Below are 27,863 nucleotides of genomic sequence, written 5' to 3'. Positions count from 1 at the left end.
AACATGCTACTGAAGGATTTAGGACTAGTGTGGAATCTCAGTGTGCTGCTTATCAAGTGTGCTGCATGGTTTGTGTAAAAGTGGGTACATTTCAAGCAGTCCCTTCAAGGGCGAAATGGACCACACAAGGTTGGTTGTTGTTTCTCCACCTGTTGCATACATAGTGTATCTGCTAAATGTTCATTTCAGATTAAATAGGGCACTAACAGTTCCAGCAACAGACATATACAGTACATTCATAGGGAACACATATTGTGTTGTGTCTGTTGCTGGAACTGTAGAGACATATTTAATCTGAGATTAACATTTAGCAGAACATAAATATGACAAATAAATGTAGTAAAAAAAATATACACAGTAACTCAGATATGGTAACAAAAACATAGTTGACTTTCCTTTCAAGCCCCACTAACCCTTCCCTCCCACCTCCTCCCAGTCTGAGATGCCCTAGCCTGGAGCGGTAGCAGGGTGGTGAGCTGAGGGGAGCTGAGATGTCTCAGCTGTTCTACCGGAGGACAACTTGCTCCTCGTACCGGGACCGCATCCCTCTGAGGATCGTACGGTCCGAGTCGGAGCTGTCGCCACTGGAGAAGGCCTACCTGGGTGCTGTGGAGAAGGGGGACTATGCCAGTGTCACACAGGCCTTGGAGGTAGCTGGATGGATGGATAGATGGATGGCAAGGTGGATAGATAGGCAGACAGGGAGATGGAGAGATGGAAGGATGGATAGATGGATGGAACAGTGGAGATATATATATATATATATATACACAGTTAGGTCCGGAAATATTTGGACAGTGACACAAGTTCTGCTCTATACGCCACCACAATCGATTTGAAATGAATCAATTGAGATGCAAGTTGAAGTGCAGACTTTCAGCTTTCATTTAAGGGGTTGAACAAACATATTGTATGAAACTTTTAGGAATTGCAACCATTTCTATACTCAGTTCCCTATTTTCAGGAGCTCAAATGTAATTGGACAAATTAACATAATCCTAAATAAAATGCAGATTTCTAAGACTTTGTCGAGAATCCTTTGTAGGCAATGACTCCCTGAATTCTGGAACCAATGGACATCACCAAATGCTGGATTTCCTCCTTTGTGATGCTTTGCCAGGCCTTTACTGCAGCTGTCTTCAGTTGTTGTTTGTTCGTGGGTCTTTCAGCCTTTAGTTTTGTCTTCAGTAAGTGAAATTCATGCTCGATTGGGTTGAGATCAAGCAATTGACTCGGCCATTGCAGAATATTCCACTTCAGTGCCTTAAAAATCTCTTGGGTTGCTTTCGCAGCATGTTTTGGGTGCCTTCCAATCAACTTTGCAGAATTTGGCTGAATCTGAGCAGACAGTATCTCTTTAAACACTTAAGAAGTCATCAGGTTGCTTCTGTCTTCTGTCACATCATCAATAAATAATAGTGACCCAGTGCCATTGGAAGCCATCACATCGCCTCCACTGTGTTTTACAGATGCCGTGGTATGCTTCGGATCATGACCTATTCCAAGCCTTCATAATTTTTGATTCTCATCATACAGGTTGATGTTAGTTTCATCTGTCAAAGAATGTTGTTCCAGAACTGGGCTGGGATTAGATGTTTTTTGGCAAAGTCTAATCTGGCCTTTCTTTTCTTGAGGCTTATGTGGTGAACCTTCTGTATTTGCTCTCGTTAAGTCTTCTCTTTATGGTAGACTTGGATAATGATATGCCTACCTCCTAGAGACTATTCTTCACTTGGCTGGATGTTGTGAAGGGGTTTTTCTTGACCATGTAAAGGATCCTGCGATCATCCATCACTGTTGTCTTCTGTGGACGTCCAGACCTTTTTGTGGTGCCAAGCTCACCTTTATAAAAAATTTTGGCCATTGATTTGGCCACTAATGTTCCTGCTATCTCGCAGCCTAAGGATGGCCTGTTTCATTTGCATTGAGAGCTCCTTTGACCATTTGTTGTGCGTTCACAGCAACAGCTTCCAAATGCAAATCCCACACTTCGAATCAACTCAACATCGACATTTTACCTGCTTAATTGATTGATAAAGAAATAACAAAGGAATAGCCCATACAAGTCCATGAAACACATTTTGAGTAAATTGTCCAATTACTTTTGGCCCCTTGAAAAAGAGGGGGCTACATATTAAAGAGCTGGGATTCCTAAATCCCTCCTCCAATTTGGATGTGAATAACTAAAAGTAAAGCTGAGAGTCTGCACTTTAAGCCTATTCATTATATAACTGTAACTTGAATATGTTATGGTAAACAGCTAAAATAACAAAAATTCTGCCAGTATCCAAATATATATGGACCTAACTGTATATACTGTAGACAGATAGACAGACAGACAGACACACAGGCAGACAGCTGGATGGATGGATAGATAGATGGATGGATGGGAAGATGGATAGATAGACAGACAGACAGACAGACAGATGGGGAGAGAGAGAAATAGAGATGAATATAATAACTGATACAATATCCTCAGGTTATTATACGATAATAAATGATATGGTCCCAATTCTAACTTACTCTACTCATTCCTACTCTAGGAGGCGGAGATCTACTTCAAGATCAACATCAACTGCATTGACCCTTTGGGACGCACGGCTCTGCTCATTGCCATTGAGAACGAGAACCTGGAGATCATTGAGCTGCTACTGAGCTTCAGCGTCTATGTGGGGGACGCACTCTTACACGCCATCCGCAAAGAGGTGGTTGGAGCTGTGGAACTACTGCTCAACCACAAAAAACCCAGCAGGGGCATGCAGGTACTGTACAGACAGGATTGGTCAGACGTATTCATGAGATTGGGGGCAAGGGTGGAATTAATCTTTCGTACCAGATGGTACCGTGCGGTGAATGGGTTGCACCTGTTAACGTTGAGAGGTATGTGTTAGAGGGAACGGATGGGGGTGGAGGGAACGGGTGGGGGTGGGTCAATCTCTTCATTTAAAAAAGAAAAAAAGAAGCTAAATCTCTTCATTAAAAAAAGAAAAAAAAAGAAAGAAAGTCTTTAGACCATTAACATGGACTGGCTACTGAAGCCCTTGATGGGTGTGAGAACACAATGTTCCTCTTCCCTAACCACCTGTTGTTGGTGCAACCTTGTTTGTGAGAGGCTTTAATTAACGGAAACAAAAACAGACCAATGAAATATGGTAATATGGAGTTGCTCATGCACTGATTGCACACACACGCACAAGCACACACGCACGCGCGCACACGCACACACACACACACACACACACACACACACACACACACACACACACACACACACACACACACACACACACACACACACACACACACACACACACACACACACACACACACACACACACACTGCAGTGCTTGTAAACACAAGCCATTTTGGCTGCTGTACAGTAATAGAACATTGACTGATTGGAATTGAGGGAAAGATTCTCTCTCCGATGAACAGAGTGGAAGCTTTGTGTGGTCCTGTCTTGTCGAGAGAGAGAGCGAGAGAGAGAGAGAGAAAGAGAGAGAGAGACAGCGAGAGAGAGAGAGAGAGAGAATAATAGAGGTTGTTTAGGCCTGGATGAAGACAGAGGGCCAGGAATATACAATAGATAGCAGCCATAGATTGCAGTCTAAGCCCCCAGGCTCTGACACTTATCAATGGCCGCATTTCCTCTTTACCTTAATGACAGAAAGCAAGCTTCACTCCCTGACACAGAATAGATTCCCTGTCATACAAACTATGTGAATAAATCAGGATGGTAGTGGGTATAGCCCTTCTGAGAGAGTATCTCTCAGTATCTGTTATATTAAAAGGCTTTAGGAATCAGGGGATTCATTTTGGAGTCTGCCAAAGATGGCTGTATTTGTCTCTCCAGCCCGGAGGCTGTCGAAATCAAGTTTCCATTCACGTCTGCAAGATTGGGAGGATCAATCTGTTATCCTGAGCCAAATGGTATGGGTTGAATATTTGTGTGGACTCGACTCTACTGTAGCAGACCCTGTGGCCCTTATTATAAAGAGACATCAGATCCTCTGAGTGTGTTTGCTTTATATCTTTTTATTAATTTGTTTTTCGATTGCTAAACAGCAATCGTTTTTTAAAACAGGATTGATTTTCTCAAAACACTTAACACAATTCACAAAACCACACACCCAAAGTGCAAAACACCTCATATATCCTGCAAAATGAAGCACTGCATCAAACACTTATCAAAATCTAACTTTTGCACTCACAATGGCACACACTTCATTCATATTAGCAGATTTCTGTCCAACGAACTACACACTGTTATGCTTAATCAAGTAGTTCTGTATGTAGAGAATTCTACAGAGAGAGATTGTTCAAGCCTGCGGAAATAATATTATGTGCCGAAACACTTTTTTTTTTCTTCTCCACAATAAATCAGTGCATGATATGCACAGCACATAATAGTGTACATTGCTGTACATTTGTGTGACCAAATCATTTGCTCTCTATGGAACACAGTAAACAGAAACGAAAACCGAGGAAAAAAATATACAGAAATTGTTTTTGACAAAACACAAAAAACAAAAAACAGAGGAAAGAAAAAATACAAAAAATACTTAGGTTGCATCTCGCCACCTCGCCGGGGTCTGGCCACAGCACCTCGTCAACATCTCTTCCCTGGCTAAACATCGAGGGAAGAAGTGCCTTAGGTGTCATATCCAGCCCTAGATAGCACCCACATCAATCATCACATGCCTCGTCCATTGCTTGCAGAACAGCATAGTGTAGTCCAGTACACTGGGAAATAAAATAAAATGCTGTACATTTTGTCTGTGTAGTGTACTGTAGTCAATCTTGTAATTACATCCTGTCTCAGCTTTCAGAATGTATCTCAAAAGCACCCTGTAAAGCTGCGTCATGTTTCAGGTTTCGATGGAGAATATGGGCCAATTATGGACAGGCTGATTTGCCAGATGTTGCTGAAAATTGTGTTGTCCCTCAAGATGTGACTAATTGCATTATTTTCCAAAACCAAGTTGATTAGTGCTGCTTCCTTTGCCCCATTGAACACATTCAAACCCTTCCACCATTATGTCTTTGTCTCTCTGTCATTTAGAAAAACCACAATTAGAGTGATTGGTCAGTGTAGCCTAAAGAAGTTTTGGTTTTCCACAGTAAGTGTTATAGGATTCTTGTACAGTTATGGAGTGTATGACATGGCAGCTATTCATGAAGTAAATATGTGTCACACAACAACTGATGTTTCCAGTATAATTCGCTGATTCATTTTCACCTATGACCTTTTTTAGAGTGCTTAATTACATCCTGATCGATGAGTCGACAATTACAGTTTTTCTCTATCGCTCCCACACGTTTTCTGAAAGCATGGCTAATTTTCTCTTAACTCTAAACACAAAACCCTAAACTCCACAAATCTTTTGCAAAAGCAAACACTGCATTCAAAATAATGTTATGTCTTCTCAAAATGAAATCTTTGTCGTCAAATGATACACACACACACACACACCATCAAATGAATAGACACTCCTAAGAACCAATTGAACACTGATGTCCTCCTCCTCTGACTCTCACATCTTGCAAAGTTGCCATCCATTGTTCACCAACACAGGAGAGCTCAGGCTATAATTGCTAATTCCAAAGCAATCGATGTTTGCCCATACGAGTGTGATTGTTGCCCGAGGAGTGGGATTGTGTCATTGGTGGTTTGAGTTTAGCATTCTGAATGGTAGTGTTTTCCATGTGAATAGAATATACAATAGATTTTATCAAGGAAGATTGTGCCAAATGTAAACAATTGTGTTTAGTGTTTTGTTAACTGTGTGGTTAAGAACTGCAAAATGAGTGAAAAGAAGGAAATGTGTTTCTATTTCTGTACACGAGTTTTGGTCATTGTGTCTCAAGTTCTGACTAGTGTGAAAGCGATTGAGAAAAACAGTAAGCAATGAGAAGTTTGGTCAGATGGCACGTGTATTGGCCGAATTGGTCCATGGGTGTAGCATTTTGATTGGCAGTGTTTTGAAATGGTAAACAAGTGAAACTTTATGTCAGATTCCTGTGTCTTACGTAGAGAACCGTGTGCAGTGTGTTCCAAAAAGTGCCAAGTTGAATTGTACATTTGGTGCAAAGCAGAACATGTGTTTAGAGTTTTGGAGCCTTGAGCTGAGGTCTTGCTCTCTGAGTGATAATAATAGTGCTTTATGTGTCATTTTAGTGTGTTAGCATTTTTAAAAGTAAGCTTTTTCAACCAAGTTTGACTAACAGCCATACCTTCCGTCAACAGTTGTGTTTCCTCCCATCTACATACAGTATATAGTATATGTTAACAGAATGAGTTCCCTGCTTGTTTCTTAAGAAACTTCTGTCAGTTCATTTAAGCCTAGATGGGAGAAGCTACTTCTCTACATCAATTATCAAGACACATTCTAGGGGCGGCTGTGGCGCAGGAGGTAAACACCTCATATCGAGCCCCGGCTGGCCACATGTCATTGGGCAAGACGCTGAACCCCAAATTGCTCCCAGTAAGCGGGCCAGCGCCTTGCATGGCAGCTTGCCGCCATTGGTGTGTGAATGTGTGTGTGAATGGGTGAATGAGAGGCCGTTGTAAAGCGCTTTGGAGCAGCTTTGGAGCAGCAAAAAAGGCGCTATATAAGTGCAGTCCATTTACCATATATTGTAGGACTTTCATTACGTTTGTTTTGTTTTATCTCCCCAATTACGGTTACATAACAAAGTTTTGTCAGCATTGTTTTTTTTTCTCCCCACTTCATAACAGCTTGAATCTCGACATCACTAGTTTGCGTAGGATGACTGGCGGAATACAAATGTCACGGTTCTGGAAGTGAAGAACAACAACGTCTGATCAAACCGCTTACACTCACCCCTCGCACACCCGCAGATGCTCGCGATGCTTCTAATCAATATGCTGACCGTGGTGGATGCCTCACTCACACTCAATATGAGTAACACAATGAATAAACATTACACGGATGAGTGGGCTTTAATTTCATTTCATTATCATATGGCTCCATCTACAATCATTTACACCTCCCGGTTCGTGCCTGTACACAGGTTATGACGGTTTGATACAGACTATTTGATGCCTCTTCCCACATGCATGCATATGCACAGTACATTACGCATTAGATCCCTCCACAGTGAAATGTGGATTCGCTCAGAGGTGCTTTCCCACATGGTGGGTGGTAGAACGCACATATCTAGGAAAAGTCATGAAAGGAGGGTCCTGAAATTGGATTGAGTGCAAAGATAGATTTTTTCTTTTTTACTCACAGGGGTCACCGTGACCCCATCACGGCTCTTCTAGTGTTAACAGTCCTTATTACGTTTCTACCCCGTAGGAATAACATTAATATAAATAACGCTATTAATAAAGCAAATGTGACATTAAACAGAATACATCTCAACCTTGGTAAGCCTACAGAGATACATTTATTACAGATTTATCAGAGATAAAAGAAACACATTCCATCCGTAATTTATTATTTGAACCGTATTTCTATCAAATCACATCCCTCCCAGTGAGCAATAGACGTCTTTTCAACCTCGCGTCTACAATATAAACCAATATAGACCAGCTATATTACGGCTATATTTTCTACTTATCTTAAATGCATGAAAACCGTTATTAAACCCCTCTAAACTGTCAGAATACGTCCCAGACGTCATGTAGTATGAGATTCCATGTAGTCTAGCATAGTTATTCATGCGGAAGTGGTGGTTTAAATTGCGTCTATACGTCGCTGTCCTTTAACCCAGATAAATGCGGTCTGTGTCTAAACCTGTTTTAGTCTAGCAGCACTTTGAGTTTAAATTAATACCCTAAACGCCTGTAGATTGTCAAAATATGTACCAGACCGTCATATAGTCTGAGATTCCATGTAGTCTAGCATAGTTATTCATGCGGAAGTGGTGGTTTAAATTGCGTCTATACGTCGCTGTCCTTTAACCCAGATAAATGCTGTCTGTGTCTAAACATGTTTTAGTCTAGCAGCACTTTGAGTTTAAATTAATACCCTAAACGCCTGTAGATTGTCAAAATATGTACCAGACCGTCATTTAGTCTGAGATTCCATGTAGTCTAGCATAGTTATTCATGCGGAAGTGGTGGTTTAAATTGCGTCTATACGTCGCTGTCCTTTAACTCAGATAAATGCGGTCTGTGTCTAAACATATTTTCTACTTATCTCAAATGCATTAAAACCGTTATTAAACCCATTCTATTGTCCTTACGCTCTACTCTATGACTATGAGGCTGGGAAGACAAATCGGCAACACACTACATGAACTGAATTGAGATTATATAGAAAAATAGTCATAGTACCAGGTGTTGATGACTGCAGAGGAGAGTCTATCATTGTAGAGTCATCAGTGGCTTTTCAAACAAAGATCAAAGCACATGAACAACTTTAAACAGGAACAAGTAGCACAGAATGAGAGGAAAGACCAGTTATATTTTAAAAATACAAACGCATTGCTTACAGGCATATTCTTCTTTGTCCTTTTCTTTTAATTCAAAGAGGTCCATAGAAACTGATCGTTAAAAGGAAATATCGTTAAAATGTGCTTTCTTAAATACAAAAAACGTCACATAATAATCGCATTACGTTTTGCTACATGTAACCGGTTGGTTATTATTTCCAGTTTGCGGTTAATGTAATTTTGGTTAACAAATGCTTTCTTTCGCTACGATTGGAGACGGGTTACCACGTGACCATGGGACGTATTGAATTTCCCGGTTGGAACAGTGAAAAGTAGTATTTTTGGGATGTTTTGTACATTGGCACTACATTATTATTGTTAAAACACTATTCCACTAATACCATTATTATTATATAGTGGAATGCCTATAGAAACTATTGTTGAGGTTAAACCGTGACCTACATTGACGTGCCAGAGAATGACTACCCTCCCTCGAAACCATCGCGGGTATCGCTTCTCGGCCTTTTGGCTAAGATCAAGTGTATCTGTTCTTATCAGTTTAATATCTGATACGTCCCCTACTCGGGGACGTTATATTAAATTGATTTTTGGAGCAGGAGATGGAATAGGGGCTTGCTCCGTCCACACCACGCATCGACCTGGTATTGCAGTACCTCCAGGAACATAATATTTCAACGGCATTTCAAGGTCTAAATATACGCCAAATTGGAAATTGAAACAACGTCTATGTTTAGACGTTGAAATGTTGTTGAAACATAGACAGGGAAACAACGTATATGTTTCAACGGCATTTCAACGTCTAAACATAGACGTTGTTTCAATTTCCAATTTGGCGTATATTTAGCCTCGATTTCGCCTAGACGTCTACAGGCCATTTAGACGTTGTTTAGACGTCTAATCAACGTAAAATTGCTCACTGGGCTATGTCTATATACGATACGGCTAATGAGGTCTCTGTAGAGAGGGCAGCCATATCAGGGCTAATTGATCCCCACGTCACTCATTTTAGAATCCCCACCCCCTACCCCCAACCCCCCCCACCCCGTCTACCTCCTTAGTTCTTCTCTCAGAACTCTAATGGTCTTTTTCTAATCACATCTCCATCCTCCACCGTCCTCTACCTTTTTTTTCTTACTCCTTTCTCTTCTTCCCTCCCGCTCTCCATCTCAGTGGGTTCAGATTAACAGAGTTTAATTATAATAAGAAGGAAGCAGCTTTTCTTTAGTGCAGCCTGCAGCCCTCCAGTATTGTTCTGGCTGAAAGGAGAGGGTTTTAGCTGGAGTGGACGATAAGGCGGCTGGGGAAATGAGTTACTTTCTAAATGCATAGTGATGCCGTTAAATATACCGATTGAATAAGAAGGGTTCAAAGTCTCTTTGAGGGCTTGTCACATATGTTGTTTGTTATTTTGCTCGGTGTAGGGAGATGTAGTATGTCACTCCGTTGTTTGACAGGTTATTTCACGACAGTCTCCTAATTAAATTGTGTGCATATACATGATAGTACACTAATTGCATCTCCTGGTTGACGCATTACATAACCTGTAGCTTGTCCGTTTTACCTGACAGCCCCAAGGAAAGCATTTAATGAATACGCCCTGCTTAATATTACATTCTGGATGGTAAGGTACATTATGGTAAGATCCATATAGACCTTATTCTTATTCACTGTTGAAATAACTTTTAGCTTCAGGCAGCTAGGTACAATTCCAGACTGCGTGGATAACACAGTCACAGTAAACTGCAGGTGTTAAGGTCAGGGTTGCCGCTACTTACACACGCATCATTGATCATTGTTAGACCACCATTAGTGCTAGCGATATCCATTTAGCACTATTAGTGCTAGCGCTACCCCCCCCCCCCCCCACCCCCCCCCCACTTCCTAGTTTTCAGGCAAAGAAATATGTGATACCTTTTTGGGCCATCACCAGTTTGCACCCCTGTTATTATAAGACTGGTAATAGCCAGTACAGTATATCATTTATGCATTATGCACTTTGGTTGTTACACATTTGTTACAAGTCACTTATGATTATGTCCAATTGTGGTTAACAGTATTATCAATTCTTATTCCATTGTCACTGAATAGCCCTCTTCTTTCCCACCTGACTTTGACCTCTGACCTCTCGTGCCTCACCCGCCCTCCAGGTTCCACCCATGCTATTGGACAAGCAGTTCTCTGACTTCACCCCTGACATCACCCCCATCATCCTGGCTGCCCACACCAACAACTATGAGATCATCAAACTGCTGGTGCAGAAAGGAGTCTCCGTGCCTCAGCCTCATGAGGTGGGTCTGACTTTAGATACCAAACATGCGTCGCATGAGCGGGGATATACATTTACATATTTAACATTTTTGGCATTTAGCAGAAGCCTTAATCCAAAGCGACTTACTTACATCAATCCACCAGTCGTAGCAGGAAGAGTAATCTTTAAAAAATATATATATATAGACACTGGAGTACAGAGAAACAGTACGTAGGGTAAGGGGGGGCAGTAGAAGTCATTGGGGACACAGTACAGGGGAAAAGCCGGTGTCTCAGGAGACGCAGTGCTGGGGGGTAGTAGATATCTCAGGAGGAGCAGTTAAGGTGTAACCCGAAGACATGGGTCTTCAGTCTCCGGCGGAAGATGGGTAGTGACTCTGCAGTTCTGACATATACTGTCCATGTACCATTCTATACAGTACAGGGAGTCTGACCTCCCCTTTGAAGCACCCTCTGTGCACCAGTCTCACAAGGTGGGTTGGACTCGGATCACAATGTAACACAACAGCACAGGATTGACAGACATGCGTAAAAAGGGTACTCTACTCTACATGGAAAACCCACATTAAAAAAAGTACTGTCCTATACAATTCTCCTCAGACATGTCCTGACTCTCCAGTGCTACGTTTCCCTCCTCCAGGTGCGTTGTAACTGCGTGGAGTGTGTTTCCAGCTCTGACGTGGACAGCTTGCGTCACTCACGCTCACGCCTCAACATCTACAGGGCCCTCTCCAGCCCCTCTCTCATCGCCCTGTCCAGTGAAGACCCCTTCCTCACCGCCTTCAGACTCAGCTGGGAGCTGCAGGAGCTCAGCAAGGTGGGCACAGTTACAATGATCAGGACAGTGATGAGAGAGGTATCGATTTTGCTTTGTGTACGCTCCTGTTGTCAGAGGTTAAGGCTGTGTCACGATGTTGCGAAACCTATGACAGAAATGGACTTGAAATAGCGTGTGTATGTCAAAACGTACAGTTCCAGGATGAAGTCTGCCAAATGTTTTCTTTTCATATGAGTATAATGCTTTGAGCATTGCTATGCAGACATGTTCAAGAGGGAAAGGTGGGTGGAGGAGGGGGAGAAAAACAGAAAGTATTCATGTTTTTTTCAATGTACATGACACCTTCTATAGTTGAATAAAAAATATGATTTAAAAAAAAACGTGCAGTTCCCGGACACCAAAATTAATCCTAAGCATCATTTCACACCCTTGCTGTATCTGTAATATTTAGTACTCTGTACTCCCTCTTCTCTGAGGCTTTGATACAGAACGTGCTATTTGAGGCTTGAAATAGCTCCTTCTTCATCTCCGCTTTCATCATCCGTAGGTGGAGAACGAGTTCAAATCGGAGTACGAGGAGCTGTCTAAGCAGTGTAAGCAGTTCGCCAAGGACCTCCTGGACCAGACCAGGAGCTCCAGAGAGCTGGAGATGATCCTCAACTTCAGAGACGACATCAACCTGCTGGAGGAGGAGGACAACAACGACCTGGCCAGGCTGAAGCTGGCCATCAAGTACTACCAGAAAGAGGTAAGGATATTGTGGTATATATATTTATTTTTTTCTGAGTGGGGCAGTCCCACTCTTATTTTTCATTTTTATTGACAGTTACAGTGAAGATATAGACAGGAAGGATGGGTGAGAGAGAGAGGAGGGATGACATGCAGGATATGTCTCCGGCCGGAATCGAACCGGGGACCCTGCGGTTACATGGTCAGCGCTTAACCCGCTACGCCACCTAAGTGCCCCGATATTGTGGTATATTTTGACAACACACACATACACTGTATATAGTATGGGCCTGTATTATTTGTTTTTGACTCCGCATAGTTCTATGGGGATTCTCCTGGTAAGGGGGTTTTATGACCTAGCATTTCCTTTTGTCTTAGGGCTATTTGCTCAGGACATTTGCCCTAATATGGTCATCTTAGGATGACTTCCTGTGAATCTGCCCTGACCTTTTAACCTGGAATGACATTAGCCTAGAATGACATCATTGTACCCCCCTTTTCACACCGTGGTCATCTCTAAAGCAAAAGTGATAGGACCAGGAGGTTTGAAGCTATATTTGCATACCAGAAGGTATAAAGGTGTGGACAAGGCCTCCATCTTTCTCTTCTTCACTCACTCTAGCCTGCTCTCCACTCCAACCAGCAGCACCAGCTCCAACTTGTGAGCTTAGAATGATAAGGTTCTATCTCCGTTTAGAATGATAAGGTTCTATCACCGTTTAGGGCAGTTCAGAGATATTGAGCGTCAACGTTTTTACATTCCATTATGTTTTGTGAGATGGAACCTTTGTATTTTATTAATTACTAACTAAAACATTTCAACATTTTTAAAATAACACCACACAGGCATTAATAAACACCTAATGGATCAGATTATGTAAAAAAACTCAATTTTGACCAAAAATGGAGATAGAACCTTATAATTCTAACGTCACAAACTTTTTCTGTATCTCTGTCAACTGTAATTCTGTTTAATAAATAGTCTTAGAACTCAGAAGTTTTACTCGTGATCTGTTTCAAACGAGTTATTTAAGTTAAGGAACAACAATATACACTGTACTGTATACTGTAGTAAGGCTTGTTTACGTTTGGTATGAACACCAGACTTCCATTTCGTTTGATTCGGGTCATTTGTCTTGAGATGTGAGTGTAGCGTTTGTATAATGGATTTTTTGAATAATGAGGTCCTACACAGTGATAGCAAGAAACAACACATATGTTTAATGTCATTAAAGAGACCAGAAAGTGCATTGCAAAAATGGGAACCCGTTAATATTCTCTGTTAGTTTCCTGTCACTTTGGAGCTCCAATTGGCTCTTGAGTACCGAATCACTTCCTGGAGAGGTCTGAGACTGATGACATCATTGCCTAAATCCTTAGTCTCACTCAGTCAGTGGCACAGTGCGAGATGGACGAGGGGCATCCATGTCATTTCAGGACACACAACAGCAGAGCAGAGTTGCTACAGTAATTCTTGGCCATCTATCTTTCAACACCCTTTCTCTCTCTCTCTCTCTCTCTCGCTCTAGTCTCTGCCCTTTCCTCACTCCCTCTCTCCCAAAGGGCTTATCTGGATATCCTCATTTATCTGTGTCACCCATTGATTCCTCCGTCACTATGATAGAGAACAGGCGCCGTGACGAGAGGGAAAAACCCACCCGACTGTCCCAATCAAGTGATTCATATTCACTTCTGCCACCACACTAGGGATGATAAACCTAGCGGCCGTTTTTAGGTGTCACGGCCTGCCCTTTCTCTGGAGAGATTAATCACACCTCCCAGTAACCTCAGGGTGTGGGTTTCTCTTGGAGACTTATGTATGTTTGTATAGCATGTCGTTAGCCTCATAGCATAATTGCCTGAGTCATGCTTCACTTGGGGTCAGTCGAGACATCTTTGTATGTAGTGTCAAAATGCCTGTGTCAAAGAGATGACTTGGGCAGATAGTGATTTTGGAATGGAACAAGCCTTCTGATAGGCTGATGGCATAGGCAATAATGCACAGTGAATCAGCAGTGTTAGTCTGAGTTAATCTGAGTTAGGCAGATATCTCAATTTGGCCAAAATATGACATGAGGCTAACGATATGCAGGTTATTATATTCAAATAGTTTTAAGGGACTAGAGAAATGATTATTACCTGAAAGCTTGCACTAGTAAGAGTTTGCACTAAAAAAATCACAGATTCATGTATGAGAAAAACAGTGTGATGTCCTACTGTAAGCTTGTACAGTAGAATGGTGGTTTATCGATTTCACGGATCTATAGTATATTGGCATAGGAGTGTTTCATGTGCTCATTAGAGGAACTCGGTAGATGGCTATGGTAGAGGAGCATTCATCTTTTCTTTGGAAATCGAAGGGTAAATGGACTGTTGGTTGGTTTCAAGGATGCTTACTGTTTTTCATTGATGTGTTTGACATTTGTCTATTTGTATGGTTTAGAGGGGACTCAGATTCACATTCTGTGGGCAGATAACCACTTCAGCTGTGAGGATGTGGTTGGTCTTGAATATTAATTGTTTTTTGCTGAACGACATTGATGGTTGTTGTTATGACTCACCTGTTGGGGGTCTGACCCTCTCCTCTGTAGGCCTGTGGTTTGGGGGACCACATTTAAAAGCCCACTGCTCAGAAACAATAACCATGTCAACCCCTGTGTCATTTTAAGTGTATGCGTGCGTGCGTAGGTGCATGTGTGTGGGCTTGCGTGTGTGTGTACTTGCGGCTGTGTGTGTGTGTGTGTGTGTGTGAGAGAGAGAGTGTGTGTGTGTGTGTCTGTCTGTGTGTGTGTGTGTGTGTGTGTCTGTGTGTGTGTGTGTGTGAGAGAGAGAGAGCGTGTGTTTGTGTGTGTGTGTGTGTGTGTGTGTCTGTGTGTGTGTCTGTGTGTGTGTGTGTGTGTGTGTGTGTGTGTGTGTGTGAGAGAGAGAGAGAGCGTTCCTGGAGTTTGTGTGTGGTGTTCCTGGAGTTTGTGTGTGTGTGTGTGTCTGTGTGTGTGTGTGTGTGTGTGTCTGTGTGTGTGTGTGTGTGTGTGTATGAGTGTGAGTGTGAGTGTGTGTGTGTGTGTGTGTGTGTGTGTGTGTGTTCCCCAGCTGTGCCATTACTCTGCTCCCTGAGGCGGTAGATGACAGTTGTTGAGTCTCCTGGGGAGAATGTTCACAGGCCATTGATCTGAGGAGACAAACCAACAGAACGGTTAACGCTCTGATGCGGCAGGAGGCCAAATCACAGATAAATACTATCAGTAATATATGGGAGTTGATTATGGCTCTGCTCACACCCTGAGGGCATCGCAATAGAAGATGGCTCTCATTTCCACAATGTCTTTTGCAGATGAAGATTATTATTTTTGGTTCAGTTCAGTATTTGAGAAGAAGTCATCAGAAAGGGAAACCTATGGAGTTGGGGGAAAAAAAAACATCGATTTGACATGGACCAACGTTGCCCCCTTGTGAAAAGAGATAAGAATCACAGTTCGATAGTTAAAGTCGGACAACGGTAAGAAAACCGAGTAAGAGAAGAGAGAGAGTGATTATACTGTATCGGAACTGTAGGGTGCAGTAGTGTGATCGTATATGATAATTGGCTCATCTGCATAACTTTCTCCCCAGGAGACGAGAAGAGCTTTAGTCTTATCCTCATCTCGACAGAGCAATACCACATCTCTCTCTCCCTCCTCTCTCCCTCTCATCCCCTCTTCCTCTCTCCTTTATGCTCTCCTGCTCCTTCCCTCTTCCACTCTGCCCCACTCCTTCCTTCTCTTGGTCTCCCTTCCTTCATCTCTCTTCCCACTTTCCTCCCCCTCCCCTTCTCTCTCCCCCCCACCTTTCCTTCCCTCCCTCCTTCCTTCTCACGTTTAGGATTACAGTAGGAGGATTTTTGATTAAAGGATGGAAATGTGAACCGGGAGGATTTTCCATTTCCCTGACTTCGGATATGGATCTGGGGTCCTCTGGAGTTCCCATGGTAACTGTGTTGCCTGGTTAGGCTTGGCATTGATTGGTGGCTGTGCCGGTGTTTCCGCAGTCTCTGATGTGTCTCTCTGTGACACGTTGACTCAAAGTGGTCACCGTGCCATGGATCGAAAGATCCATATTCCACAAGACATGGTTAGCAGAGATGTTTCGCAGAAACGACGCTTACTTGATGAGTAACCTCGCTTAAGACATGACAACTCATGGCAGTTCTTAGAATGCTTCAGCTTTAGCTCAGTGGGCTAATGCAGCTTTGAGTCATTCAGATGATCTGGATCGGGTACACAGTCGGTCATTCGAGCACAGAGGAGCTGACTAGAGTGTAGGGATGATGAGGGGGAAGGTGAGCGAGATTATGGCATATGGATTATGACATTCTTCTTCATCCTCTAATCAGAGCACTGTATTGACATTACATCGCCAGACATTTGAACTTTTGTTCGAGCACCTCTGCTACATTTCAAACAGACTGTGGAGAATGGATTTGTGTTCGAGCCACATACTGCATATCCCACATCCGACTCCCAAAGCATGGCTCTTAACAGGGGAGAACACATAATATTTCCCACATGATATTCCATAACCTCAGATCAGAATCCGATTTTTTTTTATTCGCACATACAGGAAATGTGACTTGGTGTGGTTGGTGCATAAGACATAAAGACACAGACAGCAATATAATTAAAGAACAACAACAATGTAATAAACAACACTATGTAAGCAATTTTCTTTTTAAAGAGGCAATGACATAAAGGGTCAGTAGAGCAATAAGACTATAAATTAGAGTATGTAAAACATTACATTGACAGTTGCATAAATTACACTGTCAGTTGTGTGTGTGTGTGTGTGTGTGTGTGTGAGTGAGTGTGTGTGTCCGTGTGATGGGGGGAGGGGGGGGGGGGGGGGGGCGGGGAGTCGAAGTCCCAGAGTCAGTGAGAGGCAGGGGGGCTTGTTTGTGAGGCCCACTGCCAAGGGGAAGAAACTGTCCAGGTGGCGCGAGGTTTTGATATTATATATTCACATTTTTGTTTTGTTTGCTATGAACACCAGAAGTCTTGGAACTGGAACTGGGGATTTCTATTTTAGTACTTACTATAGCCACAGGGTGAGGATGGTATTATGACAAATATTGCTACGCCAGCATCATACTGCAGATGTTTGAGTTCATCGAAAATATTCTTACTGTAGAGTGTGCCTGTGTGTGTGTGTGTGTGTGTGCGTGTGTGTGTGTGTGTGTGTGTGCGCGTGCGTGCGTGCATGTGTGTGTATGTGTGTGTGTGTGTGCGTGTGTGCGCGTGTGCATGTGTCTGTGTATACCTGTGTGGTATGCCTGTGGGTGTGTACCTGAGTGTGTGCGTGCATGTGTGTGTTTATGTTGGATATACTGTGTCTCTAATTGACGCTTAAAACCAATGAAGGCCTTTTTGAACATCCATAATTTCACCTGACAGTCATATTATTCAAAGGCGGTTCCAGAACCCTGATGGTTTTGTTGGCCTCTTAGCCAGCCGCCTTCCTCATCGCACCATTACCAGTGCCGTTGGTTTGAACCGCTAAAATATACCGTCTGTAAGTACCGCAGCCCCACTTGAACTCTGAAACCGCGTATTTGAGATGTATCACATGCTATCCAGCTTTCTAATCAGAAGCCTATGGCTATGAAGCTGGAGATCCAAGGGCAGCCCTGTAACAAATCAAGGCATACAAATATCAACGTTGGCACCTCTGTAAGAAATGTTCCAAAAGTTAGAACAGACCATGTCTAGCATGCACACTATTAGCACACACACACTATGTTCTAGACCCCATACTGTTTCTATCACTCCCAATCAAGTCTATGTATAACCATAATAATAAAAGTCTTGCATGTGCCTTTTACTGCGATCACTTCCTCTTGTACGGCCTTCACCACTTGTCAGTCACAGGGGATTGTCGCTATAGCTGATGTTGGCACGTTAGTTACAGTAAGAGCTGAGCGGAGACTGTTGCCATGGATATCCATATGCCAGACAGATGCTCGCCGTCAGTTGGGTTGAGTTTCCACTTTTAGAGTTGGACTGCTGTCAAAGAGTACATACGCTCCAGAGCTTCACAGCCGGTCTGGTTCTTCGCTGGTTTTGTTTTTCAAAATCGCACATGACAAGATCCATTGTCTGGAGTCTGTTTGAGGCAGGCTTTGCTTTTCTTTCCTTTTATGTCCCAGACAGACGGGAGAGTCTGGAGTTCTGGAGATTTGAAATGAAATGACAGTGTTGGAGCTTTTAGTACAGAGTTGTGTATCCTATTTCAAACGGGAACTATCCTATCTCGGAGACAAGGCCGGTAGCTATGGGCAGGGGTGGGCTCAGTGTGTCTTGCCCGGGCCTTCTCAGAGAGAATGTGAACTGCAAACAAACTGTTGTCAAAATCTGCCTGCTCATGCAGACTTTAGCAGACTTTTTGAAGACTTTAGCAGACTTTAGCTTCTACCTGGATTTACTTATGATTATTATTGTGTTTTTTGTATCTGAATGCTGCAATGCCAATGTTGAGGAACCAAAGCCAAATAATTTGACTCTTGTGAACTTGTACAGTGAGATGTAATAAAAGCGATTCTGGTTCTGGTTCTGATTTACAAAAACAGGATTCATGAGCTGATTGTAGACCAACTTGCTGTTGCTGACATTGTACATGTTCTCTCTCTCTCTCTCGCTCTCTGGTTGTCTCTCTTCCTCTCCTCTCTCCTCTCTCACCAGTTCGTAGCTCAGCCTAACTGTCAGCAGCTGTTGGCGTCTCGTTGGTATGACGAATTCCCTGGCTGGAGGCGCCGTCACTGGGGAGGGAAGTTCGTGACCTGCGTCTTCATCGGCCTGCTCTTCCCCGTCTTCTCGATCTGCTACCTCGTCGCCCCCAAGAGCCGCTACGGCATGTTCATCCGCAAGCCCTTCATCAAGTTCATCTGCCACACCGCCTCCTACCTCACCTTCCTCTTCCTCCTCCTCCTGGCTTCACAGCATATAGTCACCACGGAGCCTGACAGACAGGGCCCCGCACCAACAACCGTGGAGTGGATGATACTGCCCTGGGTGCTGGGTGAGTAGGGGGGGAGTGTGTGTGTGTGTGTGTGTCAGCTATAATTGGTAGTCTCTTCATCCGGAAATGCAGATGCCACCTTTACCCTTGATATTGTGGGCTTACGCTTTGTTGCTGTTAAGACCTCTTTTTAAGGACTGTAAAGACTTGTAACTGAGTCTTTAGGACTGATTCTGGCGGTGTCAGTTCTCTCCCAAAGGTTTGACAAGTTGGACTCAAACGCGTGTACTCCTACACTGTAATGTCTATGTAGACAAAACACAAGACAGAAGAGAACGTTTTAGGTCATGGAATCAAATTAGCTTGTCACAATCAGTCAGTGTGTGTGTGTGTGTGTGTGTGTGTGTGTGTGTGTGTGTGTGTGGGTGTGTGTGTGTTGTGAGGTAAATGTGTGTTAGGGTGGGGGGGGGGATACAGCGTGCAGGGGAACATCCTGTCTGATTGGCTCTCTGTGTTCAGGCTTCATCTGGACAGAGATCAAGCAGATGTGGGATGGAGGTTTCCAGGACTACATCCATGACTGGTGGAACCTCATGGACTTTGTCATGAACTCTCTCTACCTGGCTACCATCTCGCTCAAGATCGTCGCCTACACCAAGGTAACCGAGCAACGCTCAACCGTTCAAGCTTATCTGACCAAGGAAGTTGAACCAAGCTAACGCTAATCAACAACAACACCAGTCATTGGCTGGCAATTCTTTTCTTATTTTATTGAAAAGCTCAACTCAAGGTTGCTTTCTGACCAGTGTAGTATTTACTTTATCAAGGCTTTAACTCAAGTGAAAGTCCTCTACAAGTCTGTATTCAGTGCATGAAAGACACATTTGCTAATAACCTTGTACTGGTCTATTCCGCCGCCGGGGCACCTTCTTGGCCGTCCTTGTGCGGGGCCTTTATGGTCTGTGCTTGCTTGGCTGGGCCGGGTGTGCTGGTGGTGGGGCGGGCTGGGTGTGTGGGGCGGCGGGGGCTCCCCGGGGGGGGGGGGGGGTGTGGGTGTCCACCGCTGGGTGCTGGTAGCAAACTGGTTAGTAGTCGCTCTATGTGTAGAGGGCTGCAAGGGAATTTTCCTGGCTACATAGTGTACAGGTTTTTACTTTTGCCTGCTTGCGGCTCTGTCAGCATGTGAAGCGCATTGAGTTGCATCTTGTAAGAAATGCGCTATACAAATAACATTTGATTAGATTTTATTTGAATTCAGCTCCTTTCAACCTAAAAAGCTTTATTGGCATGAGAAGTGAACCTCTCTCTATTGGGATGTTTATCCCCCCTTTCTCTCCTTCCATCCCCTCTCTCTCCCCCCCCCCCCTCCTTCTACCCCCTCATCTCTCTTCATCTCTCCAGTACAGTGGCTGTAAGCCCAGGAAAGACTGGGAGATGTGGCACCCTACGTTAGTCGCCGAGGCCGTGTTTGCCATCGCTAACATCTTCAGCTCGCTACGTCTCATCTCCCTCTTCACGGCCAACTCCCACCTGGGTCCGCTACAGATCTCGCTGGGCAGAATGCTGCTGGACATCCTCAAGTTCCTCTTCATCTACTGCCTGGTGAATGACTGAATGAACATTCATTAACATCCATTAACATTCATATTGTGAAAAGCTCAGTGTGTGAAATCCTTTCATCTGTTTTAGCCTGTGTTCAGCAGGTGTTAGCGCTGTGATTGTTGTTCCTGACGGTTCCGGTTCCTTTCATAGTGTTTTGGTTCCTAAAAGTTCCGTTCACTGGGGTCTTCCGTTGGTTCCCAGTGCTGATGTGTATACTTTCAGAGGAGCGTTGAGATGCGTGACATCCCAGTGTAATGGCCCCTCTCGGTGCGGTTACAGGTGCTGCTGGCGTTCGCTAACGGGCTGAACCAGCTCTACTTCTACTACGAGACCAAGGCCTCGGACGAGAAGGAGAAGTGTAAGGGCATCCGCTGTGTGGAACAGAACAACGCCTTCTCCACGTGAGTGTGTGTGTGTGTGTGTGTGTGTGTGTGTGTGTGTGTGTGTGTGTGTGTGTGTGTGTGTGTGTGTGGTGTGTGCGTGTGTGTGTGTGTGTGTGTGTGCGCGTGCGTGCCTGTGTGTGTGTGTGTATGTGTGCGTGCGTGTGTATGTGTGTGCGTGTGTGCGTGCGTGTGTGTGTGTGTGTGTGTGTGTGTGTGTGTGTGTATGGGGGGGGTGCATCTGTCCATGTGTGTGTGTGTGTGTGCGTGTCTTCATGTGTGACTTACAGTACCAGAGAGATAACAGAGTTATTTCTCCCCCTCAGGTTGTTTGAGACTCTGCAGTCTCTGTTCTGGTCCATCTTTGGCCTGATCAGTCTGTACGTGACCAACGTGGACGCGGACCACCAGTTCACAGAGTTCGTAGGGGCCACCATGTTCGGCACGTACAACATTATCTCACTGGTAGTGCTGCTCAACATGCTCATAGCCATGATGAACAACTCCTACCAGCACATCGCTGTGAGTACAAGCTTTCTTTTTCGGGGTCTACGGTTGGGGGGTTAGTTGTATTAATTGTTTCGATTGTTTCTATTCTTCTTGTTGTAAACAACACTCTGTGTAGATCATGCTGTACATAGCCCATCCCTGTGTATCATAGCCCACAGCCTGTATTTTTGTATACTTCACTATATACGACATATTTATCATATATGTATCATATTTATCATAGCCTGTAAAATTGCACATTGTATATAATCTCAATTTATATATACCACTGCACATATGCATCCAGTCACCATTGTATGACATTGCACATCACGCTACCATTTGCACTTTACTGTATAGATTGCTGTAAATACTGCTGTAAATACTGCTACTTATCACTGCAATAATTGCTATGTGTTGCACTTCTGGTTAGACGCACAATCATTTCGTTGCATTTTCTTGTACTATGTAATGACAATCAAGTGAATCTAATCTAATCTAATCTAATCTAATCACTTTGTCTTTGTAGGAAGCGCTATACAAATGCATTTGATTGATTGATTGACTGCTTGACTGATGCTGTCGCATTGCTGTGAATAAAGTACACCCCACAAAATGATTATATTCATACCCTAACAACGATCTCACCAACCAACATCCCTCCCCTGTTTCAGGACCATGCAGACATTGAGTGGAAGTTTGCCAGGACCAAGCTGTGGATGAGTTACTTTGAGGAGGGGGGCACCCTCCCCTCCCCGTTTAACATCGTCCCCAGCCCCAAGTCCATGTGGTACCTCATCTGCTGGATCAGGAGGCAGGTGTGCAAGAGGACCTCCAAACACACTGGGACCTTCGGTAACCTGGGGGTCAGTACCGACACACAAACGCCATGAAAGAGAATAGATGAATAGAAAAATGAAAAGAATCAATGAGTCTTGGATCAATGGTATTCAAAAAGGATGGACAGTTTGTTTTCATGTGAAATAATTCAAGCCTGCTACATTTCTACACCAAAAAGACTGGGTGACCAATTAGATGATGCTTTGTTTTCATTTCTTTTGATATTATATATATGATATGCTCTTCTCAGCCCCCATACTGTGAGACTCACAGCCAGCATAATTCAATTTAGATATACAGTTCTGCTTGAAAGTATATGAACCCCTTGTGCAATTACAGATTTTTTCCCGTTTTTTACCATGAAATCTTTATTAAATCAGAAAGTATTTTTTCTCTGACATTTAGATCATCTAGATCTCTCCTTCAACTTTTTCATTTGGTACCCAATTATTTACCAGCCTGATTCTACTGAACTACTTAATTTAACCATTGCAACTTGGGGTTCACTTATCTTTGCACCTGCACTAATTTCTTTAAAATTTAGTTTTCCTACTAAATCAAATCAAATCAAATCAAATTTTATTTGTATAGCGCATTTCTTACAAGATGCAACTCAATGCGCTTCACACAATGAAAATGTTCAGTCAATCAGTCAATCAATCAATCAATACTGACAGAGCCGCGAGCAGGCAAAAGTAAAAAACCTGTATACTATGTAGCCAGGAAAAAATTCCCTTGCAGCCCTCTACCAATAGAGCGACTACTAGCCAGTTTGCTTACCAGTACCCAGCGGTCCCCCAGGGGAGGCCAGGACCACCGGCACAAAGCAAGCAAGCAAGGGCAAAAACCTGTACACCATGTATCCAGGAAAAATTCCTTGCATATTATCGGCGTACACACTGTCCATAAATTTTGTGTTGTATTTGCATCGTTCTGCATCCAGTATGGTCACAGGTCCTGCCAAAAGAGAAACTTAAGCACAGTTATAATGCAACAACACAATAGAGACAGTAAAGATGACAGCAATACAACCTGATGGTGGTCCTGGTACACTCTTGTACCGGTTCCAGTACTGCTCTAGGTGCTATTTGGAGCTGACAGTGCCTCATCAGCACCCGGGTCCATTTTCCTGTCAATACAAATCTCAAAAACACGAGTATGGTGTAGTGGCCTAGTGATCCTAGTTCTATAATGTCCAATGTCTCCCTTAGTATCAAAAGGCGACATTGAATAAGTAGGTTTTGAGGTCACGCTTAAAAATGTCCTGAGTTTTAGACAACCTCAGGCCCTCAGGTAGGGTGTTCCACAATCTAGGAGCATATATGCTAAAAGCTGATCCTCCAAATCTCTTTGTCCTAGCCTCTGGCACTATTAAAAGTTCCGTGCCACTAGACCGTAAGGGTCTAGCTGGTGTGTATCTTATGAGCATGTCCACCATGTAATTGGGTGCATCACAGTGAAGTGATTTATAAACTAGTAAAAGGATCTTGAAGTCTATTCTATGACTGACAGGGAGCCAGTGTAGTGATCTCAAGACAGGTGTGATGTGCGCTCTCCGTTTGGTCCTAGTAAGGACACGAGCAGCAGCATTTTGAACCATTTGTAGTCTATTTATCATTTTTTTGGGGAGACCTGTCAGGAGAGCATTACAGTAATCTAGCCTACTAGTAACAAACGCATGCATTAATTTTTCAGTGTCTGCCTGGGAGAGAAATGATTGTACCTTAGTGATGTTTCTTAGATGGTAGAAGGATGTTTTAATAGTGTTATTTATATGAGTTTCAAAATTTAGATCTGGGTCAATTATGACACCAAGATTCCTGGCCTGACACTTAGTGTTAAGAGCTAGTGTTTTCAAGTGTGCAGATAATTTCTCTCTCCCAGTTTTCTCGCCAATGATCAATACCTCTGTTTTTTCTTGATTGAGTTGGAGAAAGTTTTGTGTCATCCAAATATTAATATCGGCAATACAGTCTATCAGGTGGTCGATCATCTTGTAGTCGTTGGGAGTTACTGAGATATAAAGCTGAGTGTCGTCAGCATAGCTGTGGTAGTTAACGCTATGCTTCTTGATAACAGAACTGAGGGGTAGCATGTATAGGCTAAAAAGCAACGGTCCTAAAATGGACCCCTGGGGAACTCCACAGGTTGTGCTATAATTTTTTGACTTATGGTCACCAAGGGCTACAAAGTAGTCACGGTCAGCCAGGTAAGTCCACGCATGATTCCCTCTAGTCTAAACCAACATATGGAATTGGTAAATATAAGCCTGTTATCTCCGATAAAAAAAGACTGGTTCTGATTTAATAAAGATTTCATGGTAAAAACTTAAAAGACTTTAAAGAAATCTATAATTGCACAACAGGTTCACATACCTTCAAGCAGCACTGTATAAGAGCATCTTCTAAGCAGTCACACAGAGATGTCACTCCATTCACAATTCTCAATCTCTCTCCATATTTCTCTCTCTCTCTCTCTCTCTCTCTCTACTCCTCTGTAGAGGCGAGCTGCTGAGAACGTGAGAATAAATCATCAGTATCAGGTAATAATGTCTCTCGAAACGAGCCGCCGCTATTCTTAGCTCCAAGTGTGAGACTCATCACGTGTTCATCTTTATCTCCAGCCTCTCTCAAGTGCCTCCTCCTCTGATTGTCTGTGCCGTGAATCTCAGTCAGCCAATATATTCCATTACATAGGTAGTCATCTATACATACCCACGCCCGGCTGCTGCTGCTACACTCATCATCTGTCACTCATCATCTGTCACTGTCATAAAGGATGCCCCATGATGCTCCTTTGTTCAATTCAATATTCAAGAGTCAAGATGTGACACTAGATCAGACACACAAGACGTGACACAAGATCAGACACACAGTGACCGAAATTCTCCTTCGATAGGCAGAAGTGCAGCTCAAGAATACAGTTCCACATTAAAAACAATAATACCGGAAAGGGATGTTTCATCATGAAATGCTGTATTTTTGAGATTTCATAATTTTCAAAACATTACATTACACTTCCATTTTTGATATTTAGCAGATGCCTTTATCCAAAGCGACTTACGGCAAGTGAATTATCTATACATCAGTCATAAATCAAACAAACAAATCTATGCTAAGACCAGGGGCCATTGGCAATCCAATGCTAGAAGAAGGAAGGATTACCTTTTATATATATATATATACTGTATATATATTATTATTTTATTTTTTTATTTTATTTACAGTAATAAGTTCCCTGTGCTGTTGTTTATTTCGTTTCGCAGGAGGTGTTGCTGCTTGAAGTGCATTTTTGTTTCGGTTGTCTGTGTCATGATTTTGAACCCATCACCGGACTTTGTTTAGCTCCTCTGACAGACAAAGTGATCATAAGTAGGATGCGTATCTATCATGTTGTTGTTGTTCCCTGTTGTGCAGGAGGTGTTGAGGAACTTGGTGAAACGGTATGTGGCTGCAATGATCAGAGACGCCAAGACAGAGGAGGGACTGACAGAAGAGAACTTTAAGGTGAGAAATGAAGGGTGCTGAAGACAGTCTGTCCCTTGCTATCCAATCTATGCCTTGCCTCTGGCCACAGATGTCTGCCATTGATCAGATATAGTAGATTGTTTTAGATGCTGTATGCAACATCATTAATCATTTCAGAAGAGATTTGGTGAGGCTGCATTCTCATTTTATGCACCCAGATTGTGGAATGCACTGCACTGTTTACATTAGGGATGCAACCTCAGCAAATTATGTTCAAGTCAAGACTAAAAACACATCTTTTTAATATTGCCTTTAAATGACTAAATAATCAAATTAAGATTATATAATGATAATATATCATATAATGATTAAAGCACAACGTTTGCAGGAAAAGCGCTATACAAATTAAGTTGTTATTATTATTATTATTATTATTATTATTTCACTCAATAACCGTTCAGAGTTTACCGGCTTTTCACTGACGTATTGTGCCTCTCTTTTAGGAGTTGAAGCAGGACATCTCCAGCTTCCGTTATGAGGTCATGGGCATGATGAAGGGGGGCAAGCCCCTTCAACTCCTAAAAGGTGGTGAAGGTGGTGGGAGCGCCGCCGCCGCCGCCGCGGGGCCGTCCAACCTGGCCTACCCCGAGCACCCCCTCATGGTTCCCCCTTCACCCTCCGGCAGCAAAGTCAAGAGCAAACTAAACCTCTTCAGCGTCACAGCCTCCATCCTCAAGCAGGGTGGTGCTACAGCCTCACCCAGACCTCCAGAGCTCCTTAACAGACTGGCCAACGGCCTCTTCCCCTTGCCCTCTGACGGGAGCTCCACCAAGGACAGGCCCAGTCAGAGGAAAGACTTCCCCAAGGACATCAGCGATTTGGGACTGTTCAACCGACGCCATCGTGGTGGGACTGGAGCTGGGGCTGGGGGGGCTGGGGGGGCAGGAGCTGGAGCAGGGACACTGTCCGGGAAAATGTCCTCTGTGTCAGAGGAGATGGGGGAGTCTGGGGGGTCGTCAGATATGGAGGAGCAGCAGGGTAAGGAGGGGGAGGCAGAGGGTGCAGAGGGAAAGGTACTGTTGGATGGAGGGAGCGAGGAAGGGGCTGGGGGAGGGGAGAAGACAGAAGCAGAGGTAGAAGAGGTGGAGGTTGGAATGGAGGAGGAGGAGGAGGAGAGGGAAAGCTTTTTGCATCAGGAGTCGGGCGCAGCGACGGAGGAAACATAGAGGAGTCTGGGGAATCTGTGAACCAAAAAGGAGCGGAGGGTGATGGACAACGGCAGTGACAATCGATGTGGCGGGCCTTTGTGGAATACATTTTTTTTGGTCAGTGGTGGTTTCTGCAGAGAGAAAGTTCTGCAGCCGAGTGTTTTCAATATGGAGACACTGATGACCCTATGTTGGAATCAAGTACACTCAAACCATTCTCCACTTTCCTTGCATTGGAATCGGAATAGCCTAGTCACTTAGGATAGGATGTATCTTGAATTAGGGATGGTGTAGTAGGAGATCTTTGGAGACTCAGGGAAGCTTGTGACACATTCAAACACACAGAATTGGATCTTGGATGATCGATATTATCAATATAATGTATTTTTTGATTTTATGGTCAAAAGAAGTCCACTATGGGGAGACAGAGTCATGTGTACAGTATGTGTTATGGACCTGTGTGCATCATATGGACTGGGCTTTGGAATGATATCTCTTCTTTTTCCACAATTCAGACTTCCTGTCTCTCTCTCTCTCTCTCTCTCTCTCTCTCTCTCTCTCTCTCTCTCTCTCTCTCTCTCTCTCTCTCTTCTTTTTTTCTTGCTCTCACTCTTACGGCGCATCTTCTTCCTCTCTTTCCCATTCTCTGTATCTCTCACCCCCTCTCTAGGCTCAGTCTTGGAAGAGCAATAG

The 27,863-nt window shown here is 43.5% G+C and overlaps 1 protein-coding gene across 1 annotated transcript; it reads left to right on the top strand.

Moving 5' to 3' along the window:
- Window positions 1–491: 491 nt before the first annotated feature.
- On the top strand, window positions 492–27,863 carry LOC308174480 (short transient receptor potential channel 4-like; the record flags this gene model as incomplete). Its single annotated transcript, XM_080549557.1, has 15 exons — window positions 492–650; window positions 2,544–2,762; window positions 10,573–10,713; window positions 11,334–11,510; window positions 12,019–12,219; window positions 18,908–19,244; window positions 19,704–19,843; window positions 20,586–20,786; window positions 21,066–21,187; window positions 21,493–21,688; window positions 22,330–22,521; window positions 24,996–25,037; window positions 25,912–26,001; window positions 26,466–27,000; window positions 27,841–27,863. The coding sequence occupies 15 exons, from the start codon at window positions 492–494 to the stop codon at window positions 27,861–27,863; spliced, it is 2,775 nt and encodes a 924-aa protein (XP_080405683.1).

The sequence above is a fragment of the Nansenia antarctica genome (genome assembly GCF_963989245.1).
Source record: "Nansenia antarctica genome assembly, chromosome: 20".
NCBI lineage: Eukaryota > Metazoa > Chordata > Actinopteri > Argentiniformes > Microstomatidae > Nansenia > Nansenia antarctica.
This window is presented reverse-complemented; position numbering and strand designations above follow the sequence as displayed.